This window comes from Nicotiana attenuata, chromosome 10 (assembly GCF_001879085.1).
Source record: "Nicotiana attenuata strain UT chromosome 10, NIATTr2, whole genome shotgun sequence".
In the NCBI taxonomy this organism is placed as follows: domain Eukaryota; kingdom Viridiplantae; phylum Streptophyta; class Magnoliopsida; order Solanales; family Solanaceae; genus Nicotiana; species Nicotiana attenuata.
In genome coordinates, this window is record NC_031998.1 from 28956620 (window position 1) to 28975263 (window position 18644).

At 38.4% G+C, this 18644-nt stretch overlaps 1 protein-coding gene across 1 annotated transcript in view; it reads left to right on the forward strand.

Annotated features, from left to right (window-relative positions):
* Positions 1-18644, forward strand: part of LOC109233212 (cleavage and polyadenylation specificity factor subunit 1) — a 40404-nt gene that overhangs the window by 17127 nt on the left and 4633 nt on the right. The window contains exons 13-24 of the mRNA XM_019398999.1: positions 5798-5875; positions 7778-7918; positions 8038-8132; positions 9473-9669; positions 10304-11085; positions 11385-11465; positions 11546-11611; positions 12283-12360; positions 12702-12923; positions 13625-13756; positions 13849-14025; positions 14797-14976. Of these exons, the coding sequence (XP_019254544.1) occupies positions 5798-5875; positions 7778-7918; positions 8038-8132; positions 9473-9669; positions 10304-11085; positions 11385-11465; positions 11546-11611; positions 12283-12360; positions 12702-12923; positions 13625-13756; positions 13849-14025; positions 14797-14976 (2229 nt within the window). The remainder of the gene's footprint in view (positions 1-5797; positions 5876-7777; positions 7919-8037; positions 8133-9472; positions 9670-10303; positions 11086-11384; positions 11466-11545; positions 11612-12282; positions 12361-12701; positions 12924-13624; positions 13757-13848; positions 14026-14796; positions 14977-18644) is intronic.

Genomic DNA, 18644 nt, shown 5'->3' on the forward strand with positions numbered 1-18644 from the left:
CCTTCTCAAAAGGGCGTTACAAATCATCAGATACACGATAACAGGTGCAGCTCTGAAGAATCAGACCAAGGTGAAGAAGACGCAGACGACAAAGCTGAACCCATGCAATCTCTTACTCTCAGCAAATCTTTTCCTTCTTATCCAAATTTCTCCATGGTTAGATTTAACGATTCAGTTTTGGGTAGCGAGCTCCTGCCCTTACCATGGTATGAGGGGAATTCTCAAGGGCAGCTTTCCATCAACTCACCTCAGGTTATTGAGACTTCTCACTGGACCAAGGTTGCTATGACCAAAGCATGCAAGGCTTTCGGAGTCCACTCTACAGGCTTCGAACATGAAATTTTCGATATGATTGTTAGAATGGAGCATAAAAGGCAAACCCAAAAGCTACTGCAAAGGGTGGAGAAAAATGGGGAGAAGAAATCCAAGAAGAAGGGGGAAAAGAAGCCAAGAAGCTAGTATGCACCCTTAATATGAAAAGGGCGAAGGGTCAGTTAGGGACATGTATCACAAGGCTTTTTCAGAATGAAAGCGAAACTTATCAGTTGGAACATATGTGGGCTCAATGATACGAGCAAGAGAAGTACTATAAAGTCTCTCATTAAAAAATGGAAACCTGATTTATTGTGTCTACAGGAAACAAAAACTGAAAGTTGCTCTGTAGACGTAATTAGAGATCTTTGGGGTTCAAGATGGATAGGATGGGCAGAATTGAAGGCTAGTGGCAGAAGTGGAGGAATTATCATCATATAGGACAAAAGACAATGGTCTTGCATTGAATCACAACAAGGGAAATATTCTATTTCGACAATGTTGGAGGGGGTACAAGTTGACTTCAGATTCTGCTTTACAGGGGTATATGGCCCTCACTCAAATTGGGAGAGGGTAGAATTCTGGGAAGAACTAGCAGCAGTTAGAGGATTATGGAATGACAGCTGGGTAATAGGTGGAGATTTTAATGTATGCCGCTTTGAGAATGAAAGACTCAATTGCATCAGGAGATCAAGGGCTATGAAGGTTTTCTCAGATTTCATTCAAGACATGGGTCTGGTGGACCTTCCCTTGCAAGGAGCTTTTTACACATGGGCTAGGGGAGAAAACTCTTTGCAGGCTTCTAGAATTGATAGGTTCCTAATATCTTCAGAGTGGAATGACTCTTTTGGCTTGGTGCATCAGAGAGCTCTTCCCAAAGTAGTATCAGACCATAGACCCTTAGTTCTGGAATGTGGTGATTGGACTGCCGAGCAATCTTACTTCAAATTTGAAAACATGTGGCTTCAACATGAGGGGTTTGGTGACTTGATCAAGCAATGGTGGCAGGGATATATGGTAAACGGCTCTCCGGATTTTATCTTATCCCAAAAGCTGAAGCTGCTAAAGAAGGATTTGGTTACATGGAACAGGGAAGTATTTGGAAAAGTTAGCACAAGAACACACAAAGCCCTAGAAGAATTGTTACTATTGGAGCAGGCAACTGAAGGAAGGCTGCCAACACAAGCTGAATCTAACAAGATCATGCAGCTGAAGATGGAGCTGCAACAGTTAGCAAAAGCTGAAGAGATTTCATGGAGACAAAAGTCTAGATGCTTATGGTTGAAGGAGGGAGACAGGAATACTAAATACTTTCAAAGAATGGCCAACTCTAACAGGAGATACAATTGTATTGACAGGTTACAAGTAGGAGATGATTTAATTGAAGACAAGGAACAAATCAAAAGTGGGATTCTGGATTTCTACAAGGAGCTCTACTCTGAGAATGAAAGCTGGAGGCCTAGTGCTACTTTTGAAGGGCCGGGAAGCCTGAACATTGAACAGAAGGAAGCTCTGGAAGCTGCTTTTGAAGAGGAGGAAGTAGTAAATGCAATCAATTGATGTGCACCTGACAAAAGCCCTGGACCTGATGGGCTGACTATGGCTTTCTATCAAAAATGCTGGGATACTATAAGGCAGGATGTCATGGGGACTCTTAATCACTTCCACAATCACTGCCACATGGTCAAGTCCTTTAATGCATCATTCATAGCACTTATTCCCAAAAGGAAAGGAGCAATTCAACTCAAAGACTTCCGACCAATCAGCCTCATAGGAAGTGTCTACAAGATTGTGGCTAAAGTTGTGTCAGAAAGACTTAGAAGGGTGATGGGGAACCTGATTTCAGGATATCAAAATGCCTTTTTAAAGGGGAGGCAGATTTCAGATGCTGCACTTATTGCAAATGAAGCCTTAGAATGGAGACAAAGAACTGGAGTACCTGGACTGCTATTCAAGCTTGATATTGAGAAGGCATTCGACAAAATCAACTGGCAATATCTCATTTCAATCCTAAGACAGATGGGATTTGGGGACAAATGGATCAAATGGATCAAATTCTCCTTCTCTATTGTCAAGTACTCTATCCTAGTGAATAGAAGCCCTGTTGGTTTTTTCTCTCCTAAGAGAGGAATAAGGCAAGGGGATCCTTTATCCCCCTTTTCTCTTTATCCTAGCAATGGAGGGTCTGAGCAAAATGTTGGAGAAGGCCAAACAACTACAATGGTTGGAGGGATTTGGTTTTGGCAGTAGGCCAGAGTGTTCAGTCTCTGTGTCCCATCTTCTATATGCCGATGATACTCTCATTTTCTGTGGTGCAGAGGAGTCCCAAGTTCAATATCTCAACATAACCTTGATGATTTTTGAAGCCTTGTCTGGGCTACACATTAACATGTCAAAAAGTGTCATATACCTTGTTAACTGTGTACCTAACCTGGAGGTGCTGGCTGAGATCATGAGTTGCAATATAGGTTCATTCCCAACCACTTACCTAGGCTTTCCATTGGGGGCTGGACATGGATCAACTGATGTATGGAATGGGGTTATTGAAAAATTTGAAAAAAGGCTGGCTTCCTGGCAGCAACAGTATCTCTCCTTTGGTGGCAGACTAACTCTTATCAGCAGTGTACTGGATAGCTTACCAAACTACATTATGTCTCTGTTTCCCCTACCAGTAAAAGTTCGAAAGCAGCTTGATAAACTTAGGTGCTCTTTCCTATGGGAAAGTAAGTCCAAAGATCACAAATTCCACCTTGTGAAATGGGATAAGGTAATACTTCCCAAATCACTTGGGGGCCTAGGAGTTAAGGATTTGTCACTGCACAATAAGAGCATGTTGATGAAATGGCTTTGGAGGTATAACCAAGAAGGAACGAGTTTATGGAAGGATGTAGTACAAGCTAAGTATGGCAGTGATAGTCATTGGTGCTCCAATATGGTTAATACACCTTATGGTTGTGGTCTATGGAAGGGTATCAGGAAGCTGTGGAACACTTTCTCTCTTAAGACAACTCTACAGGTGGGCAGTGGGGAACACATCCTATTTTGGAAGGATCCTTGGAATGGTCAAAGCACTTTGAAGGATGCTTACCCTACACTTTTCTCAGTTGCATCAAATCCAAACTCTACAGTTGCCCAAAACTGGGAGGAGAACACTTGGAGCCCAAGATTAAGGAGAAACCTGAATGACTGGGAGATAGAGGATTTGCTAGCTCTACTTGGCAGCCTTCAGAACATCTCCATCAACAACCAAGGCAGAGATAGACTTAAATGGGGCAACAGTAGAAGTGGTTCCTATTCAGTCAAAGCAAGCTACTACAACATGAGCACTAACAAAGCATTGATTGATCAGTGGCCATGGAAAGTTGTTTGGAAGACTAAAATCCCCCTAAGGTTAGTGGTTTTTGTTGGATAACACTACAGGGTGCTTGCCTAACTCAGGATAACCTTCTCAGAAGGGGTTTCCAACTTGCCAACAGATGCCATATGTGCCTTAGCAATCATGAAACAATCAATCACCTGTTCCTCCACTGTACAGTTGCAGCAGACATCTGGTCTATGTTTATTTCACTTTTTGGTTTACATTGGACTATGCCACGAAATGTCAGGGATGCCTCTTTGTGAGCTGGAGCTCCTGGAAAGTTGAGAAGTCCATCAAGAGAATCTGGTCTATGGTTCCTGCTGTTATTTTGTGGTGCATATGGACAGAAAGGAATCAAAGATGCTTTGATGGCATCTCAACTGTCAGACACAAACTTAAGGCTAGATGTTTAGTTTTACTTTTTTGCTGGGTGAATCACACCCCTGTGTATAACCCTGACCTTTTCTTGGACTTTATCAGCTCCATAGTATTGTAATAGGTTTTTGTCCTTCTTAGGAGCTGATATCTCCTTTTCTTTTGTAATCATCGCATCTTCTGGATGCCTTTTAATTAATATACAACTTACTTCATCAAAAAAAAAAACAATCCTGGGTTCACAATATGGCCTGCTGCATGCAAAGGTCGATGGAGTTGATCCGAGCACCTTCTATCAATGATCTCAAAAACTTTCTCATATTTCCTCAGATCTCCCTCAACTGACGCTTCAATGGTTTCTTTGACTCTATCCACAGCTTCATAAAGATAGCCCATTGGTGGTTTCTCTCCCCATCCACCATACAAAGTACCCTAATCAAAGGACCACCAACTTTAAGAGCCCGAACAACGTCATTCCAACGTATGAAGAGCATATTTGTTTCTCACGTTATAAATGATCCATGCCAAAGGAACTATCACCCACGCTTTCCTTCTCTTTATCCTACTCCATTTGATGCCTTGCTGGTTAGTACATTCTTCACCGTTTCTGGCGTAAGGTTCAAAGCTGTCTACCATTAGTGGTTTGCCGCTTGATAATGGATAGGCGATTCACGTTCTCTCCCAACGTTTTACACATGTACCATCAACTAGTATGCAAACTTTGTCCTCTTCCTGAGATACCCATCGCGTGGATAGTATACCTAGTTGCCAGCCACATGAAGAACACACCTTCGCTGGATATCTGGTTATCCAAATGGTGATATGCAGCAGTTCCGCATCATTCGCTAGTAGTCTGCAATAAAAAGATTTCATCGAAAAGGCTCCTTTGATATGCCATTCGACCTCCAAGTGTCCTTTTTGAGGATCGATATCTATGTCATCCATCAAAATTAATCAGCAACTCTACTCTAAATATATATTTGATAATTGGAGGTAATGATATTTTGGAGAAGATTATGATGAGATTAATGTTTTTTCGTTCCTTTTAGAGCCCTTTGATAACAATTGATTGATCCTCTTTTATTTTGATCAATTAAACAACTGATTTGTGTTTGCTTGTTAGCTTTAGTCATGCAGAAAACTTTCACATATTTGTTTTCAAGTTGTAACATCAAAGAAAAAGGATATTAACAGTTCTTTGTATAATATTCAAATAGAACCATAGAATCATGTGGTGGTCGTTAAATACAACACACCTCTCTGGGCTATATTTTTGTCTCCTAATTTCATTCTTCCACAAATCGTGTTTGGTCGTAATTCTAGTAAAAATATGAGAAATAAGCCCCTAGGGTCAGTTGGTAAGAGTGTGTGATGTGTGGATTAGATGCACGTCTTGGAATCGAATCGCTACTAACAAAAGCCTGGTATTTAAGTGGACAAGGGTAGAGGGGCCATTACCAATCGAGTTTTCAACTGTGGACCACTGCCTTCGGGGGTTTTCTCGGTTATATAAAGAGAAATAAAAAACGATAATCATCTTCTGGTCATAGATTCTAGGTCTTGAAACTCATAAGTGGGTTGATAGTTGTTATTTTTGCTGAAGTTTATGAAACATTCTAATGGCCGAACTACAAAAACCTAAAATGAGATATAGTAAGTTAGTTATTTTTGAAATTCTATCACCTCTGGATGCTCTATTACTTGTTTTTGGGCCAGTATGATATCTTCGTAATCACTTTGGGATATTGTCAGGTATGTTGTTCAGGCCATGGAAAAAATGGTTCTCTGTCAGTTCTTCAACAATCTATCCGCCCAGAAATGATAACCCAAGTATGTTAGCTCTCTTTCAGTTGTTTCTGATTTTAGTGTTCTGTGAGACTTTGCCGATACTCGCATCACATCATCGTGGAAAATGATTTAAATCCTGTCATTGCAAGTTATTTGCTTAACTTCAGAGCTTGTATTGTAACTTTATGATTTCTTCCTGCTTCTTTGTCATACTCGTTTTGTGGGAGCTTCAGAAGTTTCTTGTGCATATAGCTATGCAGTAAGAAAAGCTATTTGGATGTTTGTTTCTATTTGGTTGTGTTTTTTATTTTTGGCAACACATCCTTTATTTCATTCACGCGCACACACTCATTTACAGTTAATTGTCCTTTGAAGAGTTAGTGTTTTTAATCTTGTATCATACTTTGTGAAATACGTTTTTGAAAGTTGGATTTGCTGATTAATGGTGTATATTAACTTGAAGTGGTGAGAGGTTCATATCTTCTGTATTTATGCATGTATACATATAAGAAGAAACTAGCAAGCTCTTTCTTTTCTTATCTAAACGGTAGCTTTTGGAAAAATGGTTTGCTTGAGAAGTCATTAAAAAATGGTCGGATAGCTCTTGGAGGTGACGATGTCATTGGAATGATCAATGATATTAGGCAATTGCATCAGAACGAGCAACAGAAGTAATAGCAATGCTGCTAGAATGGCCTCCAAATTTTTTTCCTGAACAGCCACCGAACTGAGACAAGAATATTATGAAAAGAGAAAATTGAAGGAGAATTAACTGCTTAATGACTTGATTCTACAACGATGTGTAAGCGAGGCTCCTTATATAGAGGATTTCGGTTGCATATAATAAGTTAAGTAGTTATAGTCTTCTCTTAACTGGGTAAGCAGATATTCAATTATACTTTATCCAAAAAATTGTAAATGCTCTACTATAAATGCAGAATATTCTATGCTATCTAAGAAAATTTTGTGAATCAAGAAGTATTCTGAATCTGGCACATATAGTATCATTAATTCTCTTGACCTTCAACCGGTGGAATATGTGGAGCTGTGCTCAATTTTTTTTTTTAAAATGGGGTTGCTGTGTTGTTGAGAACCTGATCAATTCTCTGTCATCTTGCTGAAATTTTCTTTGCCTATTTTCTCTTCTTCTTTTTTTTTTGGGGGGGTGGGGTGGGGGGTTGGGGGTGGGTGCAGGAAAGAAGGAGGTCATCTTATTTTTCTTCCTGTTTCTTGTTTATTCATTACATTAGTTTTGAAATGCCTTGGCCTTCCTTTTCCTTTTTACTAGTTTTTGCAGTATGCATATCCTCAAGCTAGCTTTCGGACTATGTTTCCTCCCAATCTCATTTGGACCCCTCACTAATCTTGCAATGCATGACACATGTTTTTTTCCTTTGAAATGGGCATGGCACATGTCATTTATTGTTGAAATGTTATTCAGATGGTTCTCTATGCGGCGAGACTTGAAGAAAATTCCATGAATTGTCTAGTTTTATGTTTAATGAGCAACATGACTGGTGGTGACTTGAAGGAATAGCTACTATAGTTACTTGATGTATGGGCACCTTACCAGAAAGTTCAATTTTTATTGAAAATTTTGCTGAACAGAATTGCACTGTGTTTTGATGTGTACCATGATACTACCGTTTTCATGTTGAATGATGTGATTGTTCTCTTTGCTTTTCTTTATTCGTATCTTGATATCAAAGGAGACGACTTTGATTGTCTCTGAGTGCTAAGCATTTTAGGAATTTCTATGTTTCTCTGCATTCTTAGTTACACAACATTGACTAGGATCAAACTTGGACTAATGGGAAATGTTCTATGATGTTTTTTTAAATTAATCTTAGATATTCAGCATATCTTGACTCTGCCTGTTAGTGAACAGTATACATAAATCTAGCTGGAGAAAGTAATTTTGAAGCTTAATTTTACTTCGTGAAGGAAGCCTTGCCAGGTTGCAAGGGAATTTGGACTGTTTACCACAAGAGCGCGCGTAGCCATCTCAATGAATCCTCAAGGGTGGCAGATGAAGAAGATGAATATCATGCATATTTGATTATTAGTTTGGAGACTCGTACGATGGTATCCTTTTCGCTTCCAAATATATAGTATTTTCTTTATTTTTCAATCTACGCTTTATAGCTGGAATTGAAATCTTATGTTGAGGCCCATAACTTTATTTTCTTATCTTCTTATGGCAGGTTCTGCAGACTGCAAATAATTTGGAGGAGGTAACAGAGAATGTCGATTACTATGTTCAAGGAAATACTATTGCTGCTGGAAATCTGTTTGGGAGGTGATTTCATTTGCTCAATGATTATGTTCATATCTTCCCTTGCCCTTCCAATATCTTTTTGGCATATAGTATTTGATGTCTTCCCTAACTTTGTGCTGCTAACATGGGTATTTAGGAATTAGACAGTGCACAACTATGGCTCCAACATGCATATGGACTGTGTGGAAAGAAAAGAATAATAAATGTTTTGAGAATAAAAGTAGTTACATACAATGTGTAAACTGTGTGCAAAGAAAAGGATAATAGATGTTTTGAGAATAGAAGTTGTTACATACAATGTGCAAAGAGAACTGTTGTAGATGCAGAATCAGTTGTAGATTCTTTTGACTCCTTGTAAGACACAAGGTTCCTGTAATCTGTAAATATTTGATTGCCAGTACCATCTTGGTGTTGATGGATAAACTGTTACCTTACTAAGAAAAGAAAAAAAATAGTTCATGGTACAAGACCCAAATGTGCACAAATGCTGTCTAACCTTTCCTTTCCCTTCTTGGCCTGTTTAGTTTAGATTATTTTGGTTTGTTTGATTACTACTCCCTCCGTTTAATTCTGTCCGCCGGCATTGTTCATTTGATAACTACTCCCTCCATTTCATTTTGTGTGTATGGAGTCTGTGATATTAAGTTGACTTATATATTAGATTTTTGATAGCAGAGTAAAATGTTAAAGTAGTGGGTGAAAAGCTAGAGAAAATATCAACTTTCAAGTATGATAGAGAAAATATCACATCAAAGTCCATAATTGGAATAATTTAATGATTTTTAATTCTTGAAAGTTGCATAATGGAATGGCCTCAATTTTTGTTTTTGGAAGTACCAAGGTAGAAAGTGGTCATGTAAACTGAAATGACGAGAGTATAATTTATACATCATTTTGTTAGTCATAACTGGTTTCGTTTTTTTTTTGTAATAATCACCTTTTAAAAAGAAAAAAGAAAGGGGAAATATGTTTCTCCTGATTTTATGTTCAAGAAGTCGTGCAATAATTTGGAGGAGATTGTCAAACTTCCTCCCCATATAGGTACTTACTACTGATTCAAAAGGAAGGGTTTGATGATGGCCCTGCTTTCTTAAATGAGAATACGTCTTACCTTATAAAAAATGAGAATACGTTATAATCTATTCTTTCATTTATGGCTGTTATGAATGACAATGTAGGAATTTAGTTCCTTTATGTGGAATTTGGTTTCATCTATGCCATTGGCTGAATGCTTTTCAAAATTGACCAATTAGATCTAATTCATTTATTTGATATCCTTCAGTTGCTGGTTATGTTGAGCAGTTGCACGTGTTTTTTAATTTTTTCAAAGTAGCTTAACATTGTAACTTCTGTTTATGTAGACGTCGAGTAGTCCAAGTGTTTGCTCATGGCGCTCGAATTCTTGATGGTGCATTTATGACTCAAGAACTGAGCTTTAAGGCTTCAAATGTGGAATCTGGCTCGAGTTCTGATAGTCCTATCGTATCTTCTGTTTCGATAGCTGACCCTTATGTTTTACTAAGAATGACAAATGGAAGTATTCAGCTTCTTGCAGGAGGTATATCTACTAAGATAAAACTTATTTGCTTTTGTAAATTTCTACCCCTCTTCTTGCAGTGCTAACCAACAAGTAAACTCTTTCTTTGTTGCTTAATTTGATAAAATCTTGTTCTAGCTTAACAGATTACGGATTTTATATAGTGTTGCTTATTTGTTCTATGCTAGTTCACCATATTAGTTGAGAACATAACTTTGTAGAGTATTTGCTTAGTTGTTTTTTACATGCTCTTTACGTTGTACTTTAACTACTGGCAAGAAAAACTATCACAACGCCCCTTAGTACCTTTGTTATCAAAACATAAATTGACACTGAGAGCATATTGATGTAGTCCGTATTAATCGCGATAGAAATGAAATATGACTTAACTGACCCTAAGATGAACTTGAAACAAGCTAATACATGTAGCACATTTCCCAAGGGATTTACTACTGGCCTGAATCATACTGTATTAGTGAATCAAGCTGTAGTCAAAGTAGATGCAGTTATTTCTGAAAGGCCTGGGCTAGTTAATATGCTCCATAATTCGCAGTTTAAGTCTTTCCCTTTTTCTTGAAACATGTCTATGTTTACGCTCGACTTTTGCATTCATCCTGTGTTTCTCTTCCACACTGACATTATTGTTCCTCTTCAGATCCATCATCGTGCTCTGTTTCTGTTACTGTTCCATCAATATTTGAAAGCTCAAAAAAGTCAGTATCTGCTTGTACTCTATATCATGATAAAGGCCCCGAACCTTGGCTGAGGAAGACTAGTACTGATGCTTGGCTTTCTTCTGGCATGGGAGAGGCAATTGATGGTGCAGATGGGGTAACCCATGATCAGGGTGATGTGTATTGTGTTGTTTGCTATGAAAATGGTACTCTTGAAATATTTGATGTTCCCAATTTTAGTTGTGTTTTCTCCGTCGATAAATTCGTATCTGGAAGGACCCACCTTGTCGACACCTTTATCCAAGATCCAGTCAACGGTCTGAAGAAAAATACTGAGGATGTTATGGGCCCTGGACAGAAAGAGAATGCTAAGGACATGAAGATAAACGTGGTGGAGTTGATGATGCATAGGTGGATAGGGCTATATTCCCGCCCTTTTCTTTTTGGGATATTAGCTGATGGGACGATTCTGTGTTATCATGCATATGTTTTTGAAGGATCAGAGAATTCTTCTAAAGTTGATGGATCTGTTTCGTCACAGAATTCCATTGGTCTTAGCAGTACAAATGCATCTAGGCTCAGAAATTTAAGATTTGTTCGGGTTCCAGTAGAGAATTATGCAAAGGAAGAGATGCCATCTGGAACCCCATCACAGCGAATGAGTGTCTTTAAGAATATTGGTGGTTCTCAAGGATTATTTCTCACCGGGTCCAGGCCATCTTGGTTCATGGTATTTCGTGAACGACTTAGAGTACATCCACAGGTTATTGTTTACTTGCTCCCATATGTATTTCACATATTCTAGTTGTTTTTTTCTGGGTAAAGAGTCAAGGGATGGGTGAATTTAGATTAAACTGATGCTCGTTTAGGCTGCGTCTTGTGGCGTCTGGCGTGAAGAATGAATCAAGAAATCATTGCCTTGCCTTGAAGCACAACTTTCCTGGCACCACAAAGCCATTTATTCCACCTATATCCTTTGTTATCTAAGCTACAGACTTTTCACCCTGGGTCGTTTATGCTTTATGTTTGCTCTTCTTGATAAGTGTTGCTTTGTTGCTGCAGCTGTGTGATGGACCTATCGTTGCATTCACTGTTCTTCATAATGTCAACTGTAATCACGGACTTATCTACGTAACAGCCCAGGTATGATAATGAAATTGTGCTTGTTCCGACTTTCATCTGTCTCTGCTCATGTATCCATGGATTGCTTGTTGTCATTGCAGGGCACATTAAAAATTTGCCAGCTTCCATCATTCCTGTCCTATGACAACTATTGGCCAGTGCAGAAGGTGGGAATTCATTTTTTCCGACCAGCTAACTGATTTTCTTTCCTTGTTATATGTTTGCTCAATTTTACACTATGCATGTTACAAATATTGTTTTCAAATGTCATACTTTTTTCTAATGTTATTTCTATGTTTTTCTATTTTATACAATTGCAAAAGACATACTTCTAAGGAAATTCAAAAGCTTTTGTTTTTTATTATATCTTTTTAAATTGATCCTTCAGATATATTAGGATTGTTTTGCTTTTGATGAATTAAGACATCACAATAACTGTGCTTGTATGGATATCCTTTTTGTCGATGGAGGTGTAAATTTTTGGCATTTCCCATGAGAGCTTCAAACAAAGATGATATGATTGTGGAATGGATAACTAATTGATTGATGAAATTGATTACTAACTGAAGAAAATTTGTCTAGTGGTAAACTAATTGATTGATTAGAGAGACTTATTAGTATAATTTCATAGCTAGAGACAATTACATCTAATAGTTGTTGAACTACTAGTCTGCACAAATAACTATAGTGATGCATATAAACTGTTGCGAACATTTTCAAATTAATTAGAGTACAATATCATTGCTGCAGAAAGTTGATATTTATTTCTCTCATTGGATATCCGAATTTTAACATTTCCCTTGTCTTTCGTACCTTTTATTTTGGGACTGAGATGCAGATACCACTGAAGGGAACACCACATCAAGTTACTTATTTTGCTGAGAAGAATCTTTACCCGATTATAGTTTCAGTTCCAGTGAGTATATGTTCCTGCTTCTGTTATCTGTTCTTGGTTTGTTAATAATGTCTTAATATATGTTGTAAGGCTGGTAATTTCAGAGATGAGGCATAAACGTACACCAACATGAATATTACATAACCTTCCCACGCATGAATGCACAACATATTAGTCGACTACAGTTATGGTCAGCTTTCTGTGTGACCTCCAGATAGTAACCCCCCCCAAGCAGTCAAACACTTACAAAGGAACACAAATAAAATAAAAGGAAAATGTGAATCATTGGCGGAAAAGACAGGCTAGCAGTAATAATTACTGGCTTAATGGAGTTCTCATACAGTTTTACTTATTTCTGACAGGTTCTTAAGCCATTGAATCAAGTCCTATCAACTATAGCGGATCAAGAAGTTGGCCACCAGTTTGATCCTGATAATATAAATTTTGAAGGGAACTATCCTATAGAAGAATTTGAGGTGCGGATTATGGAACCAGACAAATCTGGTGGGCCCTGGCAAACAAGGGCAAGTATTCCTATGCAAAGTTCTGAAAATGCTCTGACTGTGAGGGTGGTTACTTTACTTGTGAGTTCAATTTTATTCCTCTTCTTTTTCTATTTATTTTTTGTTTCCTTATAGAAAAGAACTACTACTATAGTAAAAGAAGGGAACAATTTAATAACAAGTGCAATCTCTCCTCCTCCTCAATTACGACCTTCTGGTTGGATTCTTAACCTCCTCCGCAGCTTGTGAAGGTCAATCTTATGGACCACACTTTTACCATTCAATTCTTGAAGGTCAAGTTACCACCTTTTGGTTGGATTCTTATCATTGAGCCTGGTTTATTGAGAATACAAAATCTGGGGAGAATTAGTTTAAGAGAATCTACAACTTTAAAATCCAATTTGGGAAATACAAGATTCTGTTTCTAGTGATATATATATTCAGCTCCTCTTTGCATTTTCTCTGGTTGAATGTTACAGTTCCCTAAACTAGAGTTTTTGAAGCTCCAGTTGCCCTTTGAAAGTTTCTCCTTTAAGTGATCTGTTTGAAAATACATAACTATGGCAAGGAAATTTTTTACTTCCCTAACTGTCACTAGGTCAACTAAAATACTACCTGGAGTTTTTTCTCCTTCTCTTCCAAACAAAATCCCCACCCACCCAAAGGAAGAAGAGGAAAAAAGAAGAAGCAAAAACAGGAGCACTGCTGGGACAGCACTTTAGTAGGAATGAGGAGTCTTTCACAAATTGATAGTTTCCTCTATCTTTCAATGTGTACAACAGAATACAACAACCAGAGAGAATGAAACACTATTGGCAGTTGGAACTGCTTATGTGCAAGGGGAGGATGTTGCTGCAAGAGGGCGTGTGCTTTTGTTTTCTATAGACCGAAATGCTGATAATTCTCGAACTTTGGTATGTTCCATCACATGGCTTTTCACTTTCATATTTCTTTTTTTTTGTTGGCAAAATGAGACCTTTCCCTCTGTCCTTCGAAATCGTTTCAGGTCTCAGAAGTCTACTCAAAGGAATTGAAGGGTGCTATATCTGCTTTAGCTTCACTTCAAGGTCACTTGTTGATAGCTTCTGGTCCTAAAATTATCTTGCACAAATGGACGGGGTCTGAGTTGAATGGAGTTGCTTTTTGTGATGTTCCTCCACTCCATGTTGTGAGCCTAAATATTGTAAGTACAATTCCTAGTGGCTTTTCCTTCACTTCCAAAAAACCTTTTTATAATCAGATCAAACACTTCCAGTGAATATTAAGTACTTGGGTGTTCATTCAGTACTTTTTCCCTTTCATCTGGGGAAGGTACTTAGATTATGGTGCCTCTGAGAATTAATCATATAGAACTCATGATGAATTAATCATATAGAAGTGTCGGGGCGCACCTAGATTGAGGAGTTACAATCATAATTTGGTAAAAAGTGCATAGATTCAGTCATAATTTGGTGAATCCAAGTGGCGCAGTTCCTATATTTTCTGCAGTATTAGTAACAGTTACAAAATTTGGGGAGACAAATCATTTTGCGACAGCTCAGCCCGCTCTAAAATCGTCCGCCCTGCAATCCGCCAAGTTTATGCTTCAACAGGGATCAAAGTATAACCTGAACAAAATGTGATGAAGGGAGCAAGCAATCTGGTATTGGTTTATAGGTTCTCCTATCAATAGTACTTGCAGTTGGAATAATCATTTTTGGTGGCTCAAACTAGAAAACGAATTGCATCGACTGTTGGTAGGAGCACATAACTTGTTTTCATTTTTTATTCTCAAAATCCTTGTCATTTTTCAAAAATGAAAGATCTAATTGTATAATACTTTTCATTCTTGAGCAAAACTATATCGAACCGTGATAGTATTTGGAGTTTCTTCCTTTACTTTCTCTAAGCTTCTCACAATTAATATTCTGAACTTTTCTCATGCCTTTTTCGTTCAATATTGTAAATGTTATAGGTGAAGAACTTTATTCTTCTTGGAGACATTCACAAGAGTATATACTTCATCAGTTGGAAAGAGCCTCAGCTTAATTTATTAGCTAAAGATTTTGGTTCCCTTGACTGTTTAGCAACAGAGTTCTTGATTGATGGTAGCACTCTCAGTCTTGTAGTTTCAGATGATCAAAAGAATGTGCAGGTATATTTTATCTTTATATTTTGTCTATTTTGTTGAGGCTATAACTTTCTCATTCTATTTGAAGGCCATCATTCTTCTGTGAAAGTTGAAGTTCACACAACAAATTCCATCTAATAGCTTGTAAGCACCAAGCTCTGTTGGACCTTTAAGCGCAAAGTGCAACTAAAGTATGGGCTTTAGCAAAAAAAAGCGCCAATGAAGAAAACAAAATAAAAAATAGAATTATAATGCAAGAAATGTAACTATGAACACAACAACAATAACCCAGTCGGATCCCACAAGTGGAGTCCGGGGAGGGTAATGTGTACGCAAACTTTACCCCTACCCTGGATGGCAGAGAGGCTATTTCCGAAAGACCCTCGGCTCGAGAGGAAGAATATGAACAAGTAAATAACAACAAGGCCAAGAAAATGATATCAACAATGTAAGGACCGGAGAAAAAATAAATGGAAGAAAGAAGTATCAATAGCAATAGCCACAAGCAGTAATACGACATGGTACTAGAAAACCGAAGCAGAAGATAGTAGTAAAACAACCCTAATACTGGCATTCTAAGAATCTAAGACAATGTACTAGTCAACTAGCCCTAATAATCCTGGAACAGATCAGAAACACACACGACGAAATCTTCGACCTCCATACCTTCCTGTCAAGGGCCATGTCCTCGGTAAGCTGAAGTCGCGCCATGTTCTTCCTTATCACCTCTCCCCAGTACTTCTTATGCCGCCCTCTACCAATTCTCCTACCTACCAGCGCCAGCCGTTCACACCTCCTCACTGGGGCATCTAGGCTTCTCCTTCTCACATGCCCGAACCATCTAAGCCTCGCTTCACGCATCTTTATCTTCTATAGGGGCCACGCCTACTTTCTCCCGAACAATGTTTGAAAAAGCGATCGCTTCGGCGCTTTAAGCGCGAAGCGACCGGCCATCGCTTTTCCCAGCCTGAGGCGACTCGACCATGTGAAGCGTGCGCTTCAGTTGACGAAGCGACAGAAGCGACGAAGCGCTCGCTTCTGTTAAGAGGGGCCTTTTTGAAAAAAAAAAGTTTGGGTCTGTCTTTTTATTATACAAAACAGACCCCTAAGACCAAAATTGAATATTTCTCTCTTCTTCGATCGACATTGCTGCTGCTAGGGTTTCAACTTCCTCCATCCAGTCCAGGTAATTTTTCTGCTTCTCCTTTCTTCTTCTCATTTTTTTCTTTCTTCTTCTTGTTCCCGTCGAGCGTCTGCTCTTTTTTTCTTTCTTTTTCCTTCTTTCTTCCTTCTTCTTTTCTCTTCTCTTTTTCTCGTTTTTCTCGTCCAGCGTCTGCACAGCTAGGGCGGGCGCTNGTTTTCTTTTTTTTTCCCCCTTTATTCTTCTTAATTTTAATATGTATATTAGTTTTTAAAATTACTTATTATATATATGTATTATATTTTTCAGTTTATTTGATTTTTACTGTGTATTTCAGTTTGTAAAATTAATTTTTTTATATATGTTATATTTTCAGTTTATTTAATTAATTTTATATGTATTTCAGTTTAGAAAATTAATTATTATATATATATATATATGTTATATTTTAGTTTATTTGATTTTTTTAATGTGTATTTAAGTTTATAAAATTAATTATTATATACATGTTATATTTTCAGTTTGATTAATTATTAATGTGTATTTCAGTTTATAAATTAATTATTGTATATATTATTATATATATAATATGTAATTTAAGAATTGCGCATCACTTCAATGAAGCGTGCGCTTCGCTTTTGAAGCGAGGCGAGCCCTTGTCGCTTTTTTGCGCTTCGCGCTCTCAAAAATACTGCTCCCGAATATCCTCATTCCTAATCTTGTCCAACCTAGTGTGCCCGCACATCCATCGTAACATCCTCATTTCGGCTACGTTCATCTTCTAGATATGAGAGTTCTTGATTGGCTAGCATTCTGCCCATACAGCATAGCCGGTCTAACCGCCGCCTTGTAGAACTGACCCTTAAGTTTCGGTGGCACATTCTTGTCACACAGGACGCCGGATGCTAGCCTCCATTTCATCCATGCCGCCCCTATACGGTGTGTGACATCCTCGTCAATCTCCCCGTCCCCTTGGATAACTGATCCGAGATACTTGAAACTTCCTCTCTTGGGGATGACTTGTGAATCAAGCCTCATGTCCATATCTGCTCCCCCTGACACTACGTTGAACTTGCACTCTAGGTACTCCGTCTTTGTCCTGCTCAACTTGAAACCCTTAGACTCTAAGGTCTGTCTCCAAACCTCCAACTTTTCGTTGACACCGCCTCGCGTCTCATCAATCAGTACTATGTCGTCAGCGAATACCATACACCATGGCACCTCCCCTGGAATATGACGTGTTAATGTATCCATCGCCAAAGTAAATAAGAACGGGTCGAGCGCAGATCCTTGGTGTAACCCCATCCCAACCGGGAAATGTTCCGAGTCTCCTCCCACTGTCCTCACCCGAGTCTTAGCTCCATCATACATGTCCTTAATCACTCTAATGTACGCTACAGGAACACCTCTAGCCTCCAAGCATCTCCAAAGGACCTTCCTAGGGACCTTGTCGTACGCTTTCTCTAGGTCAATAAACACCATATACAAATCTTTCTTCCTATCCCATCCCTGTACTGTGATAAGCCACGTATCTTCCATACTTATTCAAGGAGGAAGAAGCAAAGAAATGTAGGAGAAGATATGATTTGCTTCTCAAATTTCTGGAGCTTTCATACATGGAAAATTAAGCAGTTTCCTACTGTTATTAGAAGAAGTTATCTGTTAGCAGTTTATTATGGTTACTAGAAGTTATTTGTCTTTATCCTAACTTGGTTATGGAGTAGTTATGGTCAGCCTCTATATAAATAATAGATATAGTAATATGTAGGTGTGTTGTAACTATCCTTTATATGCAGTCAGACTATTTGTGAGATACGAGATGCTTGTGTCTCTCTATTATCAATAATATCAGTGTATTTCTATCTCTTTTTCCATTATTAAATCTCTGTTCCTATCATACTGTTCCACCAACATCCTAACAAGATGGATGGCTTCCGTAGTCGTACGTCCCGGCATGAAACCGAACTGGTTCTCGGAAATAGACACCGTCCTTCTAACCCTCGCTTCTACCACCCTTTCCCACAGTTTGATAATGTGACTAAGCAACTTGGTACCCCTATAACACAAACAATAATTATTTGTGCAAAGGAATGGGAAAATGTAACTAAACTATAGGTATGCTGCTGTGCCTGTAAAGTCTGAACCTATCAGTTTAAGTCGCACACGCCTTGGCACCTTTGATGCTTACACTAAAGCACCAATTAAGCGAGGCGAAGTGCACAACCCGGGTTTCACAGAGCTTCGGGGCTTAAGTGTGCCTTAGGCAAGCCTTTTACAACATTGGACACCCCTAAGGTGCCTCTGTGTATGGATGGTTGGTGTAGAGAATCATATTCTGGTGTAGGTTCTCTACTTTTTGGTATACGTCTTGTATACGAGATTTTCCCATCATTAATAAAGTTGTTTACTTTATCAAAATGAAAAACAACAAGACTGGAGCCTTTCTGATGTAGTTCAATATAGCTTTTTTATCTGATGCAAAAGTTTCTGCCTTTTGGATGACCTTCCTGAAAGTCACTTGTATTTTATGTTTTCTGTTCTGCCCCCCCCC